The sequence below is a fragment of the Neomonachus schauinslandi genome, chromosome 4 (assembly GCF_002201575.2).
Source record: "Neomonachus schauinslandi chromosome 4, ASM220157v2, whole genome shotgun sequence".
In the NCBI taxonomy this organism is placed as follows: domain Eukaryota; kingdom Metazoa; phylum Chordata; class Mammalia; order Carnivora; family Phocidae; genus Neomonachus; species Neomonachus schauinslandi.
This window is the reverse complement of record NC_058406.1, coordinates 104,716,536-104,740,023: the sequence shown is the minus strand read 5'-3', so window position 1 is coordinate 104,740,023 and position 23,488 is coordinate 104,716,536. Positions and strand designations below refer to the sequence as shown.

Below are 23,488 nucleotides of genomic sequence, written 5' to 3'. Positions count from 1 at the left end.
CAGAAAAGAGACAGGAGGAGAAAGGGTTACAGGAGGAGCAACTTGGTGGAGAGTCAAGGACATTAGGTAGGCAGACGCAGAAAGCCAGCGGGAAAAGAGGCTCTTCTGAGGCAGACACAGGAGAAAACAGCCCACAGTCTAGCTGAACTCCCTTATTGAACTGTCCTTATCTAAACTAGGTACTATCTTCTTTTTCTTTCAGCACACGTGGAAACTGAGGTGCTCCTAGGATGGAGGAACGTGAACATGAGGAAACCAAGATCTACCCATGAAGAGAATCAAATGTGCATTCCTTTAACTGCGCAGGTGAGATTGCAACCGCACCATACACCTACAGTCTACCAACCCGCATGCAGTTAGTCCCTCAAATTCCTCACCTGAAAGCAGTATCTTGCCCTCCACTGTTGGCTGGGAGAAAGGCATTCTATTATTGAAGAGGAAAGGAGCAGAGGGGAGAGGAGCTCACACCTGCCCCATAACCTTATTTAACCCTTGGTGGTCGCAGGGTTTGTATAGAATATCATTTTAAAAAGGCTTAACTGTACCTGCCTCTTTTCCTTGTGGGCAGCTGGCCTGGAAACTGCTGCAGGGCTTCGAGGAGGTTCTGGAAAACGTATTTTCTCTAGCTCATCAACATCTTGGACTGCTTTGGCTTTTTTTAAACATGTGAAAGAAGTGTTATAAATAAACATAATCCTAATCTATGATGTAGAATGTGTTTAAAATATAGAGACATTTAGTGGTGCCTGAGTGGCTCAGCTGGTTGAGCATCTGACTCATGATTTCAGCTAAAGTCATGATCTCAGGGTCATGGGATCAAGCCCTGTGTCGGGCTCTGCGCTGAGCTTGGACCCTGCTTAAGATTCTCTCTTTCCCTCTGCCCCTCCCACCACTGTCTGCATGATCTAAATAAATGAAAAAATAAATAAATAAAATAAATAAATAAAATATAGAGACATTCAAAGAATAAAATAACCAATACCTTTTATTCGCCAGCCCAATATAGTCTCTGATTAAGCTTTGCTGTATTTTATGCCAGATTTTTAAAAATTTATACATATCTCCATACATTTTTAACAAAGATGTTATGTGTCACATGCCATATTTTACATGATCTTGAAAATGTCTGAACATTTTTCCATATGACTAAATATTATTTTATGAACATATTATATTTCATGACAGATATAAAATGATTTGTTCAATCAACTTTCTCTTTGGGAGAATTTATGTTGTTTCCCTCCTAAATTTTTTCACTATTATATATAATGTTGAAGTGATGATACTCTTATAAATAAATCATTGTGTGTCTGAATGCGTATTTCCCAGTGGAATTCAGAAGGCATGCAGGTGTGTAAGGATTTTTAAGATCATTTCTTGACTTTACGCCCCTAACAGCTGTGTGTCACCAACCAGTGTCCCCAGTCACGACCTGCCTCTGTAATGGTGACTGCTCCTAGAGTTATTGCTGACATTACCCATCATGCCAACAAGCAGCAATTTGAAATCCCCTGGACATGCACAAACCTTGCATACCCAGGTGACATCATTCTCTCCTCCCAGTCTGATGATTACTCATCAACTTGCAAAGTTTGCTGGATAATTTTTGTCTTATAGTTTCCAAATTTCTCTGGAGTTCTTTCCAGACATATCTGGAGTGCTTGTGCATCATACAGGTATGAGGCAGATGATGGGCAACACACCTGTCACCTGATACCTGTTGCCTTCCTCACATCTGCTTGATGTTATTTTATAAGTAGGTTCATTCCCCAGTGACCACTGCAGCCCCACTGGAAATTCTGTTATCTCTCAGCCTCTAGACTTTTTGCTGGTCACCAGCAAAGTCAAGAAGACGTGGCTATAGGGAGAGAGCCGATGGTGGGAATCTGAAGAGCTGAACCCTGGATATGACTCAGAAATACGATTTCTGGGTGGTCTTGATGAATTATCTTTCCCTTTCTGGGGAAGGATATCAGTTTCATCTTGAAGCTGAATGGGCTTGCTAGGTGTTTTCAAGTATCCTTTCACCCTAACATTTTACCTGGTGATGACCTGCTTTCCCTTAATTTCAGGCTGACTGTCTTATTTGCATTAAACAGTTTTCCTTCTGAAACCTACCTAAACTTTCCTTTTTCTTCTTTGATGAATTTACTTTTATGGTCTCTTTGGAGAGGTACCCTGTATATGTGGGGAGGGGGGCTGAGGGGAAGGGGGGGCACAAGTGAGCAGGGGGAGGTGTGTGTGTGCTTTGGTATCAGTGCATATTTGCATGAATGTCTATTGATATGGAAAGGGATGAGGATCACCCCCTTAGGCTTCTCCTAGGCAGGCACTGTGGATTCTACTTTCCTTTGTCCTGCCATAGCACAGGGGTCTCAGTGAAAGATAAAGACAGACTAGGGTGATCAAATCAGCATGTATGTGTGTGTGTCATGTGATTTGGGGTGTCAGTGTGTGCAGAAGTCTGTGTATGTGTGTCTGTGAGTATGAGTGAGTCAGGGTTTGGCTCCATGTGTTGGGGCATCAGCAAAGGAGGATGCATGAATAATCATGTTGGAATTTTTACAAGCACTATTTCTTTGGAATAAAAAAATAATAATAAAGAAATAAACCAAACAGAAAAAGGGCAACTTGGGGGCCAGGATTGAGTCAGAGATGGCTTGAAACATGTACCATCTACACTCATAGAACTCACTCAGGTGCAAAAGAAGCTCTGCTCTAGCTAAGGCTGCCCAAAGTAATGGGCTCTGGGTAGCCTTGACCCATTGCCAGCCCACGAACACACACACACACACACACACACACACACACTCTCAGTGCCTATGCCAGGCCCTTTGCTGCTTCATGATGAGAGAACAACAAGAAAGTTGAGTCAGCCAATGACAAGCACAGCCAGCTGTGGAGTTAAAAGTGGTTTAATGGGGAGAAGGCAGGAAAGATCCACTTGATCCCCAGGCCCCTCTTTAGATGAGCCCTGAGCACTTAAAAGAGTAGCTCAGCCAGTGAGACTCTCAGCATCATTCAGAGGCTCAGAGCCCTCTAGAGCAATGAGAGGGAAATCTTGTAGAGGGTGCAAAGAGGGAAGGTATGACTCAGGGTGACAGCATGCTAATTGTAAGTAAGACACAGAAGCAGAATGGGAGAGGGGATTCAGCATCCGGTGGTTGGCTCCCCAAGGGCTTGCTTGGCTATGGACCCCATTACTTCTGCTTGGTCTTCTGCTGAGCTGGCGCTGGAGTGACCGTTGGGAGACATGGCTCAGGAACCTTGGGGTGGCAGGGCTCAGGAACCTTGGGGTGGCAGGGCTCTGGAGCCTTGGGGTGGCAGGGCTCTGGAGCCTTGGGGTGGCAGGGCTCTGGAGCCTTGGGGTGGCATGGCTCCTTGGTTTTGGGGGCACATTGTTCCTGGGGTGGAGGCTGGCAGGGCTGTTTCACCTGCTGCTGCTGAAGCTGGGGGGGAGTGGTGCAGGGCTGCTTCTGCTGGTGGGAACTCATGCTTCACAGGAGGCTGAACCTACACAAAGAACAGATGATTAAACAGGGATTATCTAGGATAGAAGCCATATTCAATGCCAAATGTTTCTTTACAGGCCCTGTTAGAGGAAACAGCCCCTCATCTCCTCTGGCTGACCACCCCCCACAAACTTGAAAGTAAAATATGCTTTGATAATTTCTGGGCCCTTTCAAGAGGAGGAGTTAAAGTCAATTTGTTCTGCTCCATTTCAGTGGGGTTCATTCTCCAGCAAACCTTTCTTCCCCAGACATGTCATATCCCTCATTGACAAGTACCCAGGGCCACACTGAAGTCTTTCGGAAAGTGACATTACAGAAACAACTGCAGTCTGCCCACCCATAGGACCATGAAGCACGCCTGTGACTTACAAAATGCCTCTCTGAGTCTCAGCTCCTGTGACCTTACTCTGTCTTTGCTAATACAGTGTGCTCTGAAATGCTCTCCTTCCCATTTCTGCTTGTCCAAATATGCCTCCACTGTAGCTCACATCTTGCGCTATCACCAGGAGATACTGAGCATGGCTCCCCCAAACAGCCCTTCCCTGTCCCTCTGTTCCCATGCCAATCATAATCTGCTTTGCATTTTCTCTATGTATGAGCATGCATTATCTTCCCTGCTAGGCTGTGAGCTTGCTGAATGAGTTCCATAACGGTCTGATTTACCCAAAGTACCTAGCATGGTGCCTGAAATACAACAAATGCATAGTAGAGGTCCACCTCATGAATTAACATTTTTATAAGTGTCATAAACAGAGAAAATAGTAATGTTGTTGAAAGTGCCTGGGCCTGAGAGTCCTAGTCACAATCGTGCTACTAACTTACTGTCAGCACTTGCACAAACCTGCCCCCTGCCTACCCCCAGTCTCACGGCTGTTCACCAAAGTGGCAGACTTACCTGTCCCTAATTCCCTTCACACCCAAACTGTGCTTTAATCTAAAATGACCAGTATTCTCTCTCTAATTAATATCCTTATCAGCCATCTTACACATGTTTGCCTTTGTCCAGTTTCCAATAATAAAAAAAGTAAACATGAATTTCAAATTGGTTCCAATCAGAGACTTACCTGGTACACAGAGAATGGGGTGTCTGGTTGCTCTGGTCTGATGTGAAGTCAGCAGCCAGCTGGCTTTTTATAGGATGAATGAGCCCTGCCTCAAGGAAACAGAATCACCTCAGGCCCCCTCTGTTTTCATTCCTTACCTGTCAAACATGATTCACCCTACTCCCCTCAATTACCAGTTGGATCAGCTTTTGTGATGAAAACCACCCACTTGATATTTTTTGGCACTGGCTGTGTGACAATGATGTCACCGATGCCTAATTCCCAGTGCCACCCTCCCCCTTAGACCCAGGCATAGGGCTTGTGTTGGGGGAGGGGTGAGCCACAGGCTTCCGGGAGGGTTTAAGGAGTTAACCTAAGAGAAGATCTGAGTCCTTTGTGTGGCCTTGCTACCTTCTTGCTCTCTCTTCTCTTGAGGGGATTGTTCCTCCTGTTTTGTGGGTTAGAATACATTTGGGCACATGAACAAGTGGGAGAGGTGTCAGAGGACCTGAGGCGGGCACCTGTTGCCTGCCTTATAAAGGTAGATGCTAGAGGTCGTCGACTGACTGATTACAGACTCCTTGTCTGGGGATCAAATCCATTTCCTCCATCTTTCTCCTAACTCCACTGAACTATACACATTCAGATTACTTAATTATCCCCCCAACCCCACCCCTCCCTGACTGGTTGCTAATCTGGGTAAACCTGCTTTGCCTTCACCAACCACACCTTCGCCCCTCTCCTACTTCAGAAATTTTCAAGGGCTAATTCCTCTTCTGGGATAACCTTTTCCCTCCACTCCACCCATCCTTCTGGCCCTGGCCCTTCCTTCCTAACCCAGCTGTATACCACCCACACACCACCCGAAACCTGGAAGCCTTTTCTAACTATTTCAGCCCCTAGCCCAAGCCCATCCACGGAGCCCTGGGATGAGCTCACCCCCAACCCTTCCTTGCCCACTTCCAGTCCCAGCCCTGACAACTGGAGGTCTTGTTGGCTGCAGTGTTTTCCTCCTCTCTTGGCTCTGTATCTCCTGGGGGCTCTCTCAGCATCAGAGCTGTGCCTGCTCAAAACAGCACTCCCATGGTGATATTTGTTTCCATATTCATTCAACAAATATTAACAGATACCCTAGTATATGCCAGGCATGTTACATTTGGGGAGCTATCCAAGTGTGAAGGCCACTTCCCTCAGCAGACTGGGAACTACCTAGCATCAGAGACATATCCTACTCTAGAGTCACTAGTTTAATGACTCTCAGAGAGCCTCATTCCAGCCTTCAAGTGATGGCTGAGGGATTTGAGGCTATAAGAGGTGAAATAACTCCCTCAAGGTCAAACAACAATCCCCATGAAAAAAAATGAAGTTTACAGCGAAAGCCTATGTTCTTTTCTTAACCCCTGCCTAGTCCTAATGCCTATAGAGGAAATCAAGCCAAGGCAGGAAAATAATGACAGGTGGAAAGGGGAACTCAGACTTCCTGGCTTGCAGCTGGGTCCACTCAGTTCTGGGAGAGCTTTGTGTGATGGGCAAAGTAAGAAGAAAAAAAGAGCCTTCCCTTTTGGGTAAAACCTTAATCTTTGTTAAGATGAATCCTCTTAGGTAGGAATAAAGCTGCTTAATGTTTGAAGTGGCCCTATTATTAACAGTAGGTATTTCTAGCTCTGCTGAAAATAGGAGGGGCATGAATTAGCATAGGTGGAAATAAGGGACTCATTCAGCATATCATCCCTCAGTGAACCAGGGTCTGAGAGAGGAAGGGAAAGGCTAAAATGCCTGTTTTGAGCCAGAGTTGCTTTCACTTTGGAGGAGGCCCCAGGATGGCACAGTGACAGATTCTGGGTACCTTGACTAGTAATGACACTGAGGTTGGCAGGAGATGAGCAGCCTCTGAACTCCTGCCCAGGTATGTCTTCCCTCCTTGATGGTCAGATCCTCAAGATTCTCCTTGCCACAGGCTTTTCTTTCCTGGGAACGTAAGAACAGGGATCCCCTGAGTCTTTACACCAGTAACTTCCTGTGATCAACATAACATGAAACTGAATTCACTGGTTCAGCGCTGTCCTCAAAACACATCTGTTACTAGGTGTGGCCTTTGGAAAATCCAAATCATGTTTAGAACCCAGGTGTGTGGATAGCTCCTCCTCCTCATTCCCCTCCCCTGCCCCCAAACATACACCTAAATGTTTGTGGAGCATCCGCTGACTTCAGCTGGGTCACCTCTTGTGAACTTGACGTCCTGGATCAGCCTCAGTCTTTATGGCCATTAGTGCATCTTCATCCTCACACAGTGCCTGGTGGGTAGTAGTTGCTCAGCAAGCTGGCAATTAATTATAGAATGATTGACTGACTGAATGGTTGATGGATGAATGAAAGAATGAATGAATGGCATTATTTGTAAAGAGAGGCCCAGAGTTCCCCATCTTTGGGGTTCAGCTGGGAAGAAGAGGAAGGGCTCAGCAAAAGGACATGGCACTGCCTTCTCCACGCATCTGTTCACTGTCAGTCTATCTAGTGACCATCTCCCTCTGGGCTGGTACCAGTGCCATGACCATGGTTGAGCTCCAAGCTTCTCATCTCACTCTGCCTCTCTTCCAAGCTTGGGCTAGGTCCCTCTCTTCGCCTGAACCTGCTCTCAGGAGCCCCTAACAGAAGGAGCTCCAGGCAGAACCTGCTGCTCTACCTGGTGGGATTCTTAGCTGGAGGATCTTAGCTGCTTCTCTGTCCTGTATGGTCACCCAGCTTGTCTCAGGCTCTGGAGGATCTGAACCCAGTTCTGCAGCTGGAGTACCCTGTGCCCTCCCCGGGCCTTGGCCCTAGATGCAAAGGAATTTCCCTGTCACCTGATACCCTGCCCTGGGCTGGAATCTCCTGCCTTCCTCAACCTGTGCTCCCTTGGCTCCACCCAGTGCTGCTCTGGCTCTGGCCTCTGGAACTTTCCATGACTCCCAACATTATTCTCCCTGTTTGTTCATCTGAGGCTCACTCAGTGGTTGGTTCTCCCTTTTCAGAGAAGCTCCTTTTCACTATCAGTGTGGGTTAGTGGGTGAATCTGGCCCCACAAATGTCCTACATAAAGAAAGGGGGTGGGGCGCCTGGGTGGCTCAGTTGGTTAAGCGACTGCCTTCGGCTCGGGTTATGATCCTGGAGTCCAGGGATCGAGTCCCACATCGGGCTCCTTGCTCAGCAGGGGGTCTGCTTCTCCCTCTGACCCTCCCCCCTCTCGTGTGCTCTCTCTCTCTCATTCTCTCTCTCTCAAATAAATAAATCTTGAAAAAAAAAAAAAAGAAAGAAAAAGAAAGGGGATAACGGGGTTGCTTACAATGGGAAGTACATCTCCCATGATTTCATAGGAGCCCCTCCTTAGCACACAGGGGTTGCTGCTGTTCACATGTTAAAATCTGGCTCCCTTCTGGACTAGCTGCAAGACGGTCCTTTAGTTCAGTGCGTGCCTCTGGCTCACCATGCATTTGCAGAGTGGGGAAGGTTGCAGCCCTGAGCTCTTCAGTGATCAGGCCCTTCCCTGCTTACATCACTCCCTCCTGTGCTTCCCCAAGACACAGAGAATGCAGAGAATGTCATGCAGAATTCGAATTCTAGTCATTTTATCATGAGGGCCATGTTTAAAACATGCTAACACCTTGAAGCAAGCAATAGTAAGAGACCCTCCCCCAGTCACCTTGAGGAGCTAGGGACCCAAGAGTGGTGGCTCATTTCGGGCTATGATGATTTTAAAGAAGTCTGCATAGCATATGGGTCCCTCCATCTGAAAAAAAGAGGAGGAAATGGGGGGAAGAGATGCCAGATACCAGGCATTTTGAAGCCTCTTGAATCCTTGAGTACTACAGGCAGGAGATGTGAAGTTTGCAGAGATGGATGCCAAGGTGGAGAGGGACAGTAGTCCTAGCACTGGAGAGCCTCTACCCTTGTCCAGGTCCTGGTCCCAGAAGGGGGAAAGGACATCTGGGGAGGGAGGGGACTCACCCCAGGCCTCACAGCTGGTTTAGCAGCAGAATCAGACCACAGCCTGGTATGACCAATTGCCTCTCCATCCCACTGTCTCTCTAGGAGCAGAGCATAACCCCCTCAGCAGCCCTCTCTTCCCCTCTCAGTGCCTCAGTGGAGGAATAAAAAGTTAAATCTGGCTTTTCTTGCTTGAGGCAAGTAGAAAAGAAAGGACCCAGGATTAGTGTCAAGCCCAGCTGTTTCAAAGCTTTGTTACCCTCTTCATAGCAGGATGACTTTGAGCTTGATATCTAAACTTTTTGCCCTTTGATGTTCCCATCTTTTTTTTTTAAGATTTTATTTATTTGTTTGTCAGAGAGAGAGGGAGAGAGAGCACACAAGCAGGGGGAGCAGCAGGCCAAGGGAGAAGAAGGCTTCCTGCTGAGCAAGGAGTCTGAGGCGGAACTCAATCCCAGACCCTGGGATTGTGACCTGAACCAAAGGCAGACACTTAACTGACTGAGCCACCCAGGCATTCCATGATGTTCCCATCTTTAAAATGGGAATGTTGGGGTGCCTGGGTGCCTCAGTCGGTTAAGCATCTGCCTTCGGCTCAGGTCATGATCCCAGGGTCCTGGGATTGAACCCCACATCAGGCTCCCTGCTCGGCTGGAAGCCTGCTTCTCCCTTTCCCTCTGCCCCACCCACCTGTGATCTCTCTCTCTCTGTGTCAAATAAATAAATAAAATATTTTTTAAAAATGAGAATGTTAATGTGTACTTCACAAGAGTGTTATAAGGTTGAAATGAAATGGTGCTTCAAACGCTCTTAGGATGAATGGACTAAAAAAAGGGCCTGCTAATTTGTATCATTCTTTCCTTTCCTTCCACTAGAAATCAAATGAAACTTCTTCCTGTTGTCTGTGTGTTTCCCTTTTTCTGCTCTGTGTGTGTGTATGTGTCTGTATGTGTGTGAGGACCCAGGTGCTGGGCGCCTCTTACCAGTGGAGCACCATGCTAGGGCTTTCCAATTGCTTTATCTCCCCTTTATTTTTTCCACTAAACTTTCAAGTGTACATGTTGTCCGATTGCACAGTTCATGCATTATATGAGCTGGGGTGCAGGGGTTGGCTAAAGATGTTGGAGATTATGCAATAACCTAAGTATTCCTTAGACAAGGAAATTGAGGCAGAAAAACATTAGGAAACTCTCCCAGAGAACAAAAGGTAGGAAGTGCCAGGATATAGTCCCTTAACAACTCTGCCATATGGTTTTACAACACTAGTTGGTCATTCTATAAGCTACTCTCAGGACAAACACTGACTGGGACCTGATGTTCTCACACAGCTGAACTGATCAATTGCCCATCTATTGTCCATTTGAGATAGAGTTTCTCTGGGTATGGATGATCAAAGACACAGATATATTTTCTTGTTGAGGGTATCAAGTTTTAAAATGGAATCTTGGATGGTTCAGACTAATGTCCTAGGTGTGCTCCCTGCCCATCACTCATTGCCCCTTGGGTTGTTGAAGGGGAACAATGACAACCTCATGGCTTAACATTTTCTACACAGAGTTCAAAACCCATTGGAGGTGATGGTTGTTTGTAGTTGCTGGTCCCCTCTTTTGTTTGTTCAGCTGTGCCTGCTTTGTCCCCCATCCACTTCTGAAAACAAGCACCTCCAGTTTGCAGCATATATATATATGAAGATCTATATCTGCAGATCACAGGTTTGGAAATAAAAATTCTGGATTCAAATTCTGACTCTGCTCCTTACTAGGTATGTGTGGATGATATTGGGAAAGTTTCTTAATAATAATAGCTCTGATTTGATTGGTACCTACAGAATTTTGTTTTAGGCACTTGACACTAATCCTTAAAGTAACAGTGCTAGGACCAGGTCATTGAACCCATTCTACAGATGTGGAAGCTAAAGCACAAAGAATAAGTCACCTGCCAAGTTTACATGGCAAATAGGTGGCAGGGACAAGATGCAAACCCAGCACTGAGGCCTTTATGAATCTCAGTTGATCTTACCTATAAGTTAGGAATGATAATATTTGCTTCCAGAGCTGTTATTAAATGAGATTACATATGCAAAGCAACTCCTATAGTGACTAGAACATAGTAGATGGATACTAGCTATCACGTGTGTTTTTTCCCCCTAAAGTCTGAAGTAAATTGACTATTGGAAACTCATCTCCAGTGATTCAGAACATACTATAATTTTCTTGGTTTGTGAAGTTGTCAGTTAGTCATTTATCTAACACATATTTTCTGAATCACAACCAATGTCAAGTATGAAGTCCCATCCTTTATGAAGTCTGGTGGGGAGTAAACAGCCTTCTGGCTGTGAGCTTCTGGGACCCAATACCATCAGTGAAGGGTGTTTCCCCAACTGACCTAAGCATAAGAATCATGCTTCTTAAAAGTACCACTATCACTTTTTTATCCTAATGACATAGACATAACAAGGGAAGGCCCGGGGATCTGGATTTCTAAAGTGTCCATCAGGTGGTTTTATGATCAGATAACTGGGGGAACACCAGGTTCTCGACCCAATGGCTTTTCTCCCTTGATTGCAATGGACATCATCTGGTATTTTTAAAAAAAAAAAAATCCCTATCTGGGCTCCCCTTAGTTCTAACCAGTGGATTTTTAACAAGTCCTCAGACACTATCAGGGTTGAAAATCACTGCTCTAACAGAATGGCTGAACTCTTATTCCCTGAAACCAGACAGCTCCAGTGCCCTGAACTCCTCCTTGTGGAAAGGAGGTGAAGTGGGTGCTTGGTACATATTGATGTTGATGCAACTAGATGCTGATGGATGTGGGTCTTTAACCTGAGGACATCGGGAGCCTTGGGAAGCAATTAAGTCCCATCCAAGGAAGGCTAAGTACTTCAACACACTCTTGAACCCAACTCTCTCTCCAAAGAATCATCAAAGGTTTTGTTTTAGGTGCTTGACCCTAATCCTGTGTAGGAAAATGCACATAGCTCAATCTCTGGCTGGTTTGGCCAGGCAGGTTCTAGAGCCAGTGGCTTGGAGTCAGTATATCGTCCCATGTCACCTGCCTGGACACCATCGTGCACATGGTATGGAGAATTTTTACTGGTGTAGGACAGAGGCAAACTACAGGTATTCCTCACTTTTCAAAAGTTTGCATTATACCATTTTTTTAAACCAAAGACCTACATTAATCTCCATTTTTACTAACCAAAAGAAATATGAAGAAATTGTCATGTTTATGAAAAAAAGGGCAAAAAGTAAAAACTGTTAAGGTTTTGTTTTGCAGTGAGCCCTTACAGAGGCAGAGCGCTCTTTGAGTAGCTCTGCCAAGCTCATTGCCCAGGGATGCACTCAGTGTCTCAGCATCCAGCCACCAGGATCTGTAGTACATTGACTATCGGCAACTCATGTGCAGTGACTCAGAGCATTCCATAATTTTCTTGTGGGAAATTAAAGTTCTTTTTTTTTTTAAAAGATTTTATTTATTTATTTAAGAGAGAGAGAATGAGAGACAGAGAGCATGAGAGGGGGGAGGGTCAGAGGGAGACGCAGACTCCCTGCCAGCAGGGAGCCCAATGCGGGACTCGATCCTGGGACTCCAGAATCATGACCTGAGCCGAAGGCAGTCGCTTAACCAACTGAGCCACCCAGGCGCCCCTGTTCACTTTTGTATTGTTGAATATTTTTAGAGACTTTTACATTTGGTTTTCTGTATATCCATATTTTAATATATTGTTTTTGTAATGAAAAAATTAATAGCAAACTCAATTAACATTTTGGTGTTGGATATATATATATTTTTAAATATTTTATGTATTTATTTGAGAGAGAGAATGAGATAGAGAGAGAGAGCATGAGAGGGGGGAGGGTCAGAGGGAGAAGCAGACTCCCCGCCGAGCAGGGAGCCCGATGCGGGACTCGATCCTGGGACCCCAGGATCACGACCTGAGCCGAAGGCAGTCGCTTAACCAACTGAGCCACCCAGGCGCCCCCGGAAATTAAAGTTCTTGCACAACTGTGTCCATAAGCACCTGTGCTTCATCTCCATTTAGTTTAGGCATCCTTTAGCAAGATGTGTCCTAAGGTATCAGAAAACCCTAAGAATGGTTGTTTTTTGGGTTGGTAATGCTAAAAAAATTTCCCATATTAAATTAATGGCCATTGCTTCTTTGCTTCATGCCCTTTTAGTTTACCAAGGTTTTCACAGGAATGCTCTACTTTTGGATAGTAGGGGAAACCTGTACCTCTAGCCATCTTAGGTTTTTAGCTGATACCCTTTAAAAAATAAAAGGAAAGATTAACAAGATAAAAAAAAAAACCAACAGTTTTTAATGCGTACAGTGCATATCTCCAAGGAGAAACCTAAGACAAAGAGTAAGCCATATAAGCCCAGGACTGTGGCTTGTATAGCTTCTTCAACAAAGAACAATACATTTGTAGAGAAATGACAGGATAGGCTTCCCAAGGCACCAAATTGTGGGAAGGTAAATATATGGGAGGGAACTAAAGAGGAAGGTTTGTTTGCAGATTCCTCTGATGCCATCTCTGGTCTGGTTGGAGTCTGCCTCCAGTAGAAGGAGAATTTATAGTCTGCCTCTAGCAGAAAATGGGAGATTTTTCTGTGTTTGCTGTTTCCTAATTGTCTTCAGCTCAAAATAATTCTTATGTCAAAGAGGCATATTTGGGGGATCAGAGGGGGCATTGTTCTGGGGTGGAGAGAATTTTCTGGGCAAATGGAATGATGAGAAGTTGGAATAGAGGGAGGAGAGGGTGGTGAGCTTCCTCCCCTACTGCCACATTTAGAGATTTTCTAAGTATACTTTCCTTTCCTCAGAAGAGCAGAAATGTTATTTCAATCTCATTGATTTGGTGTGGATGGGGTTTGAAGACAGAATGGGGTGGGAAATAAGTGAAGTATGTACAGACAGTGAGAAAAGTCATCGTTTGACAAGTCAGTCAGGATAGAAACATTGTCTGAATACTTTTTAAATTCATTTTAAAAAAATTTGGAAGTACAATATTATATAGGAAAATGCGCATAGCGCAATGAATTTTCACAAAGTGACCACACCCATCTGTCTAGCACTCAGAGAGAGATGCAGAATGTGACCGTGTCCCGAGAGCTTCCTCATCTCACCTGCCAGTTTTCTGACCATACATCAATGGGGTCATTCTGTATGTTCTTACTGTCTGCTTTCTTTCCCACAGGTATGTGTTTGTGAGACTCATCTACGTTATGTAGTGTGTGTCCAATTTCATTGCCACGTAGTGTCTCATTGTATGAATATACCACAATTAATTGATCCATACTTCTGTAATTAATATTTAGGATATTTTCAGCTGGAGGTTATCATGAGTCCTGCTACTATGAACATCTTCATCTATATGTTTTATAATCAAATGTATGAATTTCTTTTGTATATACATTAAAGAGTGAACTTGTTAGGATAGTGGTGCATTTATTCAACTTCAGAAAATACTGTCCAATAATTTTCCAAAGTGGCTCCAATTTACACCCCCATCAGCAGTGCAGGGGAGCTGCTATTTACCCATACCCTCTCCTACACCTGGCATTTTCTGTTTTTAATTTTTGCCAAGATACTGTATTGTGTAGCTGTATCTAATTTGAATATCTCAGCAACTTTTTATATGTTTATTGATCATTTGGACATTCTCTTTCATGAATCACTTGTTCAAATCTTTGCCCATTTTCCCAGTAGGTTGTTTGTAGTTTTTATTGATTTTAGGAGTTCTTTGTGTGCTCTGTTTCATGTACATATTATACATAAGCATTTATATAATATACACTCATGCATATGTGTGTGTGTGTGTGTGTGTGTAAAATTCTCCCAGTCTGTGTCTTTGTGTCTTTTAATAGTATCTTCTGTTGAATAGGGTTCTTATTTTAATGTAGTCAAACTTACTAATTTTTTTTTTCTACATAACACTTATATGTTATTTAGGAAATCTTTGCCTACTCCAAGGTCAGTAAAACTTACTTCTGTGCTTTCTTCTAAAATCCTATGTTGTTTTACTTTTTAAATTCATATCTATAATTTATTTTTGTGGATGCCCAAGATGAGAGTTAAGATGTACCTGTTTCATATGAAAGCCCATTTGACTCATCACAATTTATTGAAAAAAACATTCTTTTCTCATTTGTTTGTAAATGCTATTGGTTTTGTTTTGTTTTGTTTTTTGTGTTTTTTTTTGTAATGAGTCAGATGATTGTGTCTGTGTGACTGTATTAGACCCATATTCAATACATGGGTATGACACATATCTGCATTTGTTAGTTCTTTAGTTTCTCTCAATAATGTTTTATACTTTTAGTATAAAGGTCTCATATGTCATTCAGAAAATTTAGTTAATTGATGCTATTGTTTTGGTTTCTTTGTTGCCCCTAGCTTTATTGAGATACAATTGTCATATAACATTGTATAAGTTTAAGGGGCACAATATGGTGATTTAATACATGTATATACTGTAAAATGTTGTCTCTATTTTCACTGAGGTTAAGAAAAAGCACAAATCATAAGTACAGCTCAGTGAATTTTTTTATATAGCTATGCACCCATATCACCACTACCCATGAGACAGAACATTTCTGGAAACCTGGAAACCTCCATCATGCCCCCTCCAGTCAGTGCTCTCACCAGGGATAACCACTATTCTAACTTCTATCATAACAGATTAGATTTTCCTGTGGTTTTAACAGTTCTGTCAATCCGCTGTATTTCCCAGGGCCTGTCTCCCCAGCAGGTCACAAAGGCCAATCATTGGCTCATAAACCTACTAAGAATTCTACTCTGCTTTTCAGAGACTTTCTATTTAGGATTTTAGTGTCCTGACCTGAACGTTCCAAGAATTCACTAAATTTTAAGAGTGGAAAAAAAGCAGTCACTTGCTTGAAGTCCCAGAAAGCATCCGCCGACTCTGGGGTTTCTCTGTCCCCCAGCAAGAGTCTGCCACGGTGGAAAACCCAAGTTTTCATTGTTCTCCTCATGCCCAGAATCTACAAATGATGCCAGGGTATACTTTTTTCAGCTCACCTCTGAAGTTCTCCTTCCTCTGGGGTCTTAAGATCTTCATTTAAATTCAGATAATTTATTAATTTATTCTAGATTTGCACTAGACTACTGATTTGCTACAAGCTATCACATTCCACTCAGAAGCAGAAGTTGGGGGTATAAGATCAGTAATACCCACAGACTTCAAAGGCTCATAATTTAATAGGGGAAATAAACACATAAAAGTGAACTATAATGCAAAAAAATAATTATATACATTACTCATAAAATAATTACAATAATTGTATTACTAATAGAAACTTGTACAAAGTTGTCATGAGAGCTTATAGAAGGTATCAGTTCTTTCTAAAATGTTAAATGAGGTTCCATAGAAATGTTTGAACTAGACCTTTAAAACTAAGAGAGTGTCCTAGATAGCAGAGTGGAGAAATTCCTTTTAGGCAGAACGAATAGCACGAACCAGAAAACATAGGTGTCAAAATTGAATGTTATTTTTGGGGAAAGTGAATTCTTCGGTGTGCAGAATTGTGGTATGTTTTGGGTCTTGTAGGGGAATTTTGGAGTAATCCAGTAGTTTTTAAACTTTTTATAGGAATTATGGAGCACTCTTAAATTTTCTCTTTGGTCAATGAAGAAGTTGAACCAAATGATGCATAATGTCCCTTTTGTTATTATATTACTTTAAATGAAGAGGAACCAGAAATAAACAAATCATCCTTCTTTCACCACATATATGAAAGAGATTTTGATATAAGATTTTGATATAAGGGTGCCTGGGTGGCTCAGTCATTAAGCGTCTGCCTTCAGCTCAGGTCATGATCCCAGGGTCCTGGGATTGAGCCCCTCATTGGGCTCCCTGCTCCGCGGGAAGTCTGCTTCTCCCTCTCCCACCACTCCCCCTGCTTGTGTTCCCTCTCTTGCTGTGTCTCTCTCTGTCAAATAGATAAATAAAATCTTAAAAAAAAATATTTCGATATAAGATTTTGTTACTTTGTGAGTCTCTGATGGGTGGAGTTACATTAAAAAATATCTTAAAATTGTATGGAATCACAAAGACCTCCAGTAGCCAAAGCAATCTTAAGAAAGAAGAACAAAGCTAGAGGCATCACACTTTCTGATTGCAAATTATATTACAAATCTGTAGTAATCAAACAGTATTGTACTGGCATAAAAACAGACACATAAATCAATGGAAAAGAATAGGGAGCACAAAAACAAATCCATGCATCTATGGTCAATTAATTTACAACAAGGAGGAAAGAATATATAATGGGAAAAGGACAATCTCTTCAACAAATGGTGCTGGAAAAACTGGACAGCCACATGCAAAAGAATGAAACTCAACCACGATCTTACACCATATGCAAAATTAACTCAAAATGAATTAAGGACTTAATGTAAGACCTGAAATCATAAAACTCTTAGAAGAAAACATGGGCAGTAAGCTCCTTGACATTGCTGTTGGCAATAATTTTTTAAACCTGACACCAAAAGCATAGGCAACAAAGGCAAAAATAAATGAGTGGGGCTACATTAAACTAAAAAGCATCAGCAGAACAATGGAAGCCATCAACAAAACAAAAAGGAAACCTACTGAATAGGAGAGAATATTTATAAATCATATATCTGATAAGGGGGTAATATCCAAAATATAAAAAGAAGCAATAGCAAAAACAATTTGATAACAAAATGGGAAGATCAGAATAGACATTTTTCCAAAGAAGACATCCAGATAGCCAACAGGCACATGAAAAGATGCTCAACATTATTAATCATCAGGACATGCAAATGAAACCACAATGAGATGTCACCTCATACCTGTTAGAAGAGTTATTATCGAAAAGACAAGAAGTAGTGTTGGCAAGTATGTAAAGAAAAGGAAACATTTGTGCCCAGTTGGTGGGAATGTAAATTGGGTGCAGCCAGTATGGAAAATAGTATGGGATTTCCTCAAAAAAATTAAAAATAGAACTACCATATGATCCAGCAATTCCACTTCTAGGTATTTATCAAAAGAAAATGGAAACACTAACTTGAAAAGAAATGTGCACCCCCATGTTCATGGCAACATTATTTACAATTAATTTACATTATTTACAATTTACAAAATATGGAAATAACCTGAGTGTCCATTAATAGATGAATGGATAAAGAAATTGTGGTATACACACTTAGTAGAATACTATTCAGCCATGAAAAAGAAAGAAATCCTGCCATTTGCAACAACATGGATGGATCTTGAGGATATTATGTTAAGTGAAATAAGTCAGAGGAAAAAAATATATATATATCGTCTCTTTAGATGTAGAATCTAAATAAACAAACAAAAACAAACCAAGTTCATAGACACAGAGAACAGATCGGTGGTTGCTAGAGCTGGGAGAAAGGTGGAGTGGGGGAGATGAGTGAAGGGGGCCAAAAGGTAAAAAGAAGAGGGGGGAAAATTCCTTATGCAGGGAATGCGTTCTCACATATTCACAGAGAAGTAGGACTTTGTCCTTGGCCATTGGTGTGGAAGGCATGGATGTGTTTCCTTTCCCACTGAGCTAATAACCTGAGACTCAGACTGCAACAGAGGAACTCCTTGTTTCAGTCATTCCTTGTCCTGCCAATTAGCTACTCTATGCACATCTGCTAGCCCTGGACCCAAGGGTCTGTGGGAGGACTCACCAGAGCCTTCAGGAAGACATGGGAATGGCATTCAAAACCCACACAACCAACACACACAACAATCTAGCTGGAGCTTAGAAGGAAGGAGCCAGGCAAGCGGTCTGCTAAGATGCACCAGTCTACCTACCCGACAGAGGAGTTCGTTCAGGATATAAAGACTGGGGCTCAGAGAGCTGCCAGAGAACTCTTTGGGTTAGAAACATTCACTTCTGAATCTTAACTCTTTTTACCACACTTTGACTTTCCTGGTTAATGCCTGCACCCACTAAGTGTTAAGTAATTAGGAAATATTAGTCATGGATGGCAACTTTAAGGGGACATGGAGAACGTGGTTATTAATTCCTTTTTAGTCCAGTGTGTTCAATGAAGAGCAATTTATTATTTCCCTTGCCTGTGGTGGCACCTAGAATTCAGTGAGCAAATCCCAAGGGAAGAATAAAACTCAAGTGAGAAATTCTGGCTACGTGTGTGGCTGTTCCTGCCCACCCAGGGCCTTGTCTTCACAACTCATCTCTTTGTATATGGAGAAAACGGCTTCTTTCTAATACAAGTAATCAGTCTTGCACCAGAGTGAGGAAGCCAACTGTAAAAATAGGACTTCTTTTATAAGCCACGTAAAGTTGGACTAACTGACAAGGCCAATTTTAAAATTACACATACTATGTACATGACTATCCTTGCAACTACCTTTCCCCATGTAAGAAAATGACCATGACATCCAGAGTAGACTGAGACTCAGGATAGACTGTCTTGAGAGAGCTCTGAAAAACCAGCATGGCAGAGTGGAGAACCAAACTCATAGTAGAACTTGCTAAATATTAGATGGCTCAGTGATTGAGTATGAATTAATGAATAAATGAATAGAAAACACATAAACAAATACATGAAAAATTCATTTGCACGTGCTCTTAGATGTGCTTTGAGGTACTCTTACATCATATATGTATGTTTTTTCTGCTTTTTAGAATGACAACTTCCAAGAGACCAAAATCACATTTGTCAGGTAGGCTGGGGGCTTCTAATGGTAGGAACTAAGCTGTTCCTCCATTTTTCCTTCTGTAGATAAGATTACTTAGCAAGGGTCTCCCAGACTCTTGTCAAATAGCCCCTGGGCTTTCTCTCCCTCTCCTTTAAGTAAAATGTGTCAGGATCTGACCGACTCCATCATCAATTACCAGAGCCACAATGCCCATGAGGATGTACTCCCCGCACATGTGTGTTTGCACACTCACTTCCCCAGAATGTCCCCTCTGAATCAATGAATGGGTCATAGACTGGGGTAGGACACAATGACACGAAGCAAAGATTTATTAGGGGAGGCAAAAGGAGAGAAGCTCAGGGAGGGGGAGCTGGAGGAAGCAATAAGACAGAAGCTGTGCCTCAGCCTTTGGAGTCCCCACTAGTCAGAGTGGAACTCCAGAAGAAGCCCAGATACATCCCTTGCTTTGGGGGCATGGTTGGGGTCCCAGCTGTGGCCAAGCTGAAAGCTGGAAAGGATGAGGCCTCCTCATATCTACCTTGGAGAGCATCAGCGTAGGATGAAGACTTGAACAAAGCTAAATGGGAAGAAATCCTGACAATGCTTCACTGGACCCTGGGCAGGAGGGGGTGGGAGAGGAAGGCAGCTCTTGGAGCTGGAGGGAAGAAACACGGAAGGAATAGAAGGCTCCATTTGGTAGCCTGGATGTCGGGCAGGTGGTACCCTAGTCCACCCTTACTTCTGTTTATTCTTGGGGGCTTGCTGGGCCATGGGACACTTGTGCTGGGTGGGGATCACTGTGCCCTTGGGTGGGCATTGTTTCTTGGGCTGTGGAGCGCGTGGATTGTTGGTTTGTGGTGCACATTTTCTTGACATCTGACAGGGGGTGGCTGACAGGGCTGCTTCACCTGCTGCTGCTGGGCCTTCTGGGGCAGGCTCTGCCTCCGCTGCTGCTGCTAAGACATTGCTGCAGGAACAGGGGAGCCTGAAAGAACCCCAGGCAATGGACACTTCGGGGAGGGCTCAGTCCGCCACCCCTCCCTTCTGACTCCTAGAGCAATGTTTCCTTACAACGGCCAAGGACATGATAAGTGATTAATAGCCTCAAATTGGTCAATGGATTGACTCACATGCACCCATTGCAATCCTCTCCCCTTCATCCTTCTGCTACACTATCCTGATGTCCAGTCTGCCTTCTCTGGACCTCCATGCTCTTATTTGGAAGATGCTGATCTGGAAAGGTCTCTGAGGCCTTCCTAGCTCCAGCGTGTGTCTCTGGTTTTGTTTGTTAGCAGCCTTCCTCTCTTCTAAATTCGTGATTATGTTCCGGGTGTAATCATGATAGTGAGGCATGGGAGCTGCACAGTGTAAAATGCAATACATAATATACCTGTTTCTGTAAACCTAAAAGCAACGTATGAAAAGTCTTGCTCGTAGGGCCGAAAAGACAGCTTTTTAATAAAAGGTTGAAAATGTTTGGAGGAAGCTCAGAATTGCTACAAAACACTTCAGTTCTCAATATCCCCCCTCAATGAGAAAAATCACCTTGCCAGGGAGTGAGACCCAGAATCAGGTAATTAGTCACACTCAGCAATGGTGAGGGATGGAGATTGAATTTCCTAAGTAACAAATAGTATGACATTTCTTTAATTGTCACAAGGCTTAAGTCACTTCTCTGATTACCCATGAATAGGACAGGAGCTTGCCTAGCGGCTGGAGACAGTTGAAGAAGGAGGAAGTGCCCAGCAGGTCCCAGCAGGAGGAATCCATTCCCACTTACCAGAAGCTCAAGCAGGACCCCAGGAGAGGAGGCTGAACACAGGTAGGAGGCCATCCTCTCCTAGAAATCTTACAAGACTCCCTGCCTGCCTCAGGCTCCTGGCGTGGCCCTGATTACCTCCTTCCAGGGAATTCCTCACCCACTTCTCCCACCTGCACTTCCTCCAGGGACTTGCTTTACTGGCCTGTTTTGATGGAAAACACCCCCAGGTATTACAGCCTTCCGGGTCCCCATCTAGCTAAGCGGACTTCACCTACCTAAGGTGTTTGCTCAAACTCAAGGATTCAAAATCTTTAAAAAAAAGAACAAATCTGAGGTGCTGTTTGCTGATTGAGAGTTGTAGGAAACATTGAGGAAAGAGGAGGAGGAGAGGAAATAAGGAAATATGGGTTTGGGCCACTTCTGGCAAAAATTTGAGCACCACTTTTGCTGCTATTACTGCCATTTGTTGAGGGCTAAGATCTGGCACTGCCATGAGCATTGCCTACTGCTGAGATCACTCTTTATGCTGTTTCTCCTTTTTTTTTTTAAAGATTTTTAAAAATTTTTATTTATTTGACAGAGCACAAGTAGGCAGAGCAACAGGTAGAGGGTGAGGGAGAAACAGGCTCTCGCTGAGCAAGGAGCCCGACGCGGGGCTCCATCCCAGGACGCTGGGACTGTGACCTGAGCCGAAGGCCAGCCGAATGGGACTGGGACTCAGGTCTGGATGATTCAGAGAACCCAAACATCAGAAGGAGAAGTCAAAAGTCTCCACACAGAGGCCCCCCACCCCTTGCCCCACTACATGGTGCCTGTGATTTTCCCAACCCAGCAGGGACTGTTTGCAATGTATTCTAGGAATCTTCTCCTTGAGCACAAGGACAAGAATGTGAATGGGCCCCCCCAAACTTAATCAACATGGTGTTGCTATCCCTCACCTGCCCACCAGGAATCAGCTGCTTATAGGTATTAGTGGTGGGCAGAGGGTGGGGTAGAATTTAGCCTCTGGGGTAAAGTTGCCAGGTAAAATACAGGACACCTAGTTCAATTTGAATTTTAGGTAAACAGAATTTTTAAAAAATTTTATTTAAAATCAATTAACATAGAGTGTATTAGTAGTTTCAGAGGTAGAGTTTAGTGATTCATCAGTTGCATATAACACCCAGTGTTCATTATATCAAGTGCCCTCCTTAATCAGAATTTTTTTTAGTAGAAGTTTATCTCAAATATTGCATAAGACATACTTATAATACAAAATTACTTGTTAATCTGAATTTTGAATTAAACTTGGCAGGCTGTATTTTTATTTGTTAAATCTGGCAATTTACTTAACAACCTATTTAGATGGCAGGAAGGAGCCCTGGTCCCCCACTTGGCCTCAAAGGCCCTGCGGTGGAGAAGGCAGGGCTGTTCTGGGAAGCTGGTCTACCTTTGTACTTAATGCCTCAAACCTCAGGATCCAGCCTGACAAGAGGCATTGATGTGCTCATTTTTGTCATTATCAGAGCGGAAGTGTAAGGCAGCCTGAGAAATGGTAGACATACCTAGAAGTATTTTCCAAAGCATTTTCAAACCCTTGCGTTATTTAATTATCATGGCAATCCTGTCAGGTAGTGTAAATCTGATTTTACAGTTTGAAAAAGTAGATCCAAAGGAGTTAACTGACTTGCTCAACATGGAGCAAGCAGGGTGGAGCTGGGACAGGGGCCCTGGCACAGGGCTCATCTCCTCTACACCAGCTTCTCTGTGACAGACAAGTGACTGTTGCTAGGTGTGGCCATGACTCAGGATCTTTCCTGAGCTTTCTACCATATGTGGCTTAGTTTTCAGGATCAGCCTCACTTAAAGGTTAGCCCTTCCCTTAATTTCTTATCCTTAGCCCCCTCTCCCCACAAGCCTATCAACTTTAAGAATATAACATTCTAAAAAAAAAAAAAAGTAACATTATGGGTTCTGGGTTCTAGATTCCACATTTTGCATTCCACTTTTGCCACCTCCATGCCCCACTTCCAGGCTCCCAGTCCACTCTGCTCATCTAGATGCAGAAGGGAAGCACACAGCAAAGACAGACTTGGCATGGACACAAGGCAAGGCACTCTCACGGGCCAGGCGCCTAGGAGGCATCAGTGTATGTGTGCTGCCTACGAATGGAGTGACAACGCCCTCCCTTCATATCTCAGGCACCCACATGGCTTCTCTGGAATCAACTTTACCCCTCATTTTTCCCAGTCTGCTCACTGGCCTCCTGCTTGGTCAATAAACATCTCCTGCTTAGTTTTGGGAACTCTCTCTGGTGATGCAACTTGGGGTATAACAATGATCATACTCTCATCTCAGAGGATGCTCCAGGAGTGGCTGGGGTAGACAGCCAAACATAGCTGGCCTTGAAGAGGCTGGACCTCTAGGTCACAAATATGGATGGGAGCAGTCAAACTCAAATGCATCCAACACAAACTTCCCAAAACCCTGGCACTCAACTTTCCCATTAGCCACATTATCTCCATTTTATAGAAGGGAAACTGACACTCGGCCCAA

The 23,488-nt window shown here is 43.5% G+C and overlaps 2 protein-coding genes across 2 annotated transcripts; both read right to left on the bottom strand.

Annotated features, from left to right (window-relative positions):
- Positions 1–2,899: 2,899 nt before the first annotated feature.
- On the bottom strand, positions 2,900–4,680 carry LOC123324565 (cornifin-B-like). Its single transcript, XM_044914201.1, has 2 exons — positions 4,577–4,680; positions 2,900–3,513 (listed from the first exon to the last, which is right to left on the bottom strand). The coding sequence occupies exon 2, from the start codon at positions 3,492–3,494 to the stop codon at positions 3,201–3,203; it is 294 nt and encodes a 97-aa protein (XP_044770136.1). The 5' UTR covers positions 3,495–3,513; positions 4,577–4,680; the 3' UTR covers positions 2,900–3,200.
- Positions 4,681–19,926: 15,246 nt separating this feature from the next.
- SPRR4 (small proline rich protein 4) lies at positions 19,927–20,156 on the bottom strand. The gene is given in 2 exon segments (XM_021687966.1): positions 19,927–20,057; positions 20,060–20,156. Coding segments are annotated over 2 exon segments (228 nt in total).
- Between the last annotated feature and the right edge of the window lie 3,332 nt (positions 20,157–23,488).

Excerpts from the sequence above, each read along its gene's own strand:
- LOC123324565 (XM_044914201.1), bottom strand. The coding sequence starts at position 3,494 with ATGAGTTCCCACCAGCAGAAGCAGCCCTGCACCACTCCCCCCCAGCTT.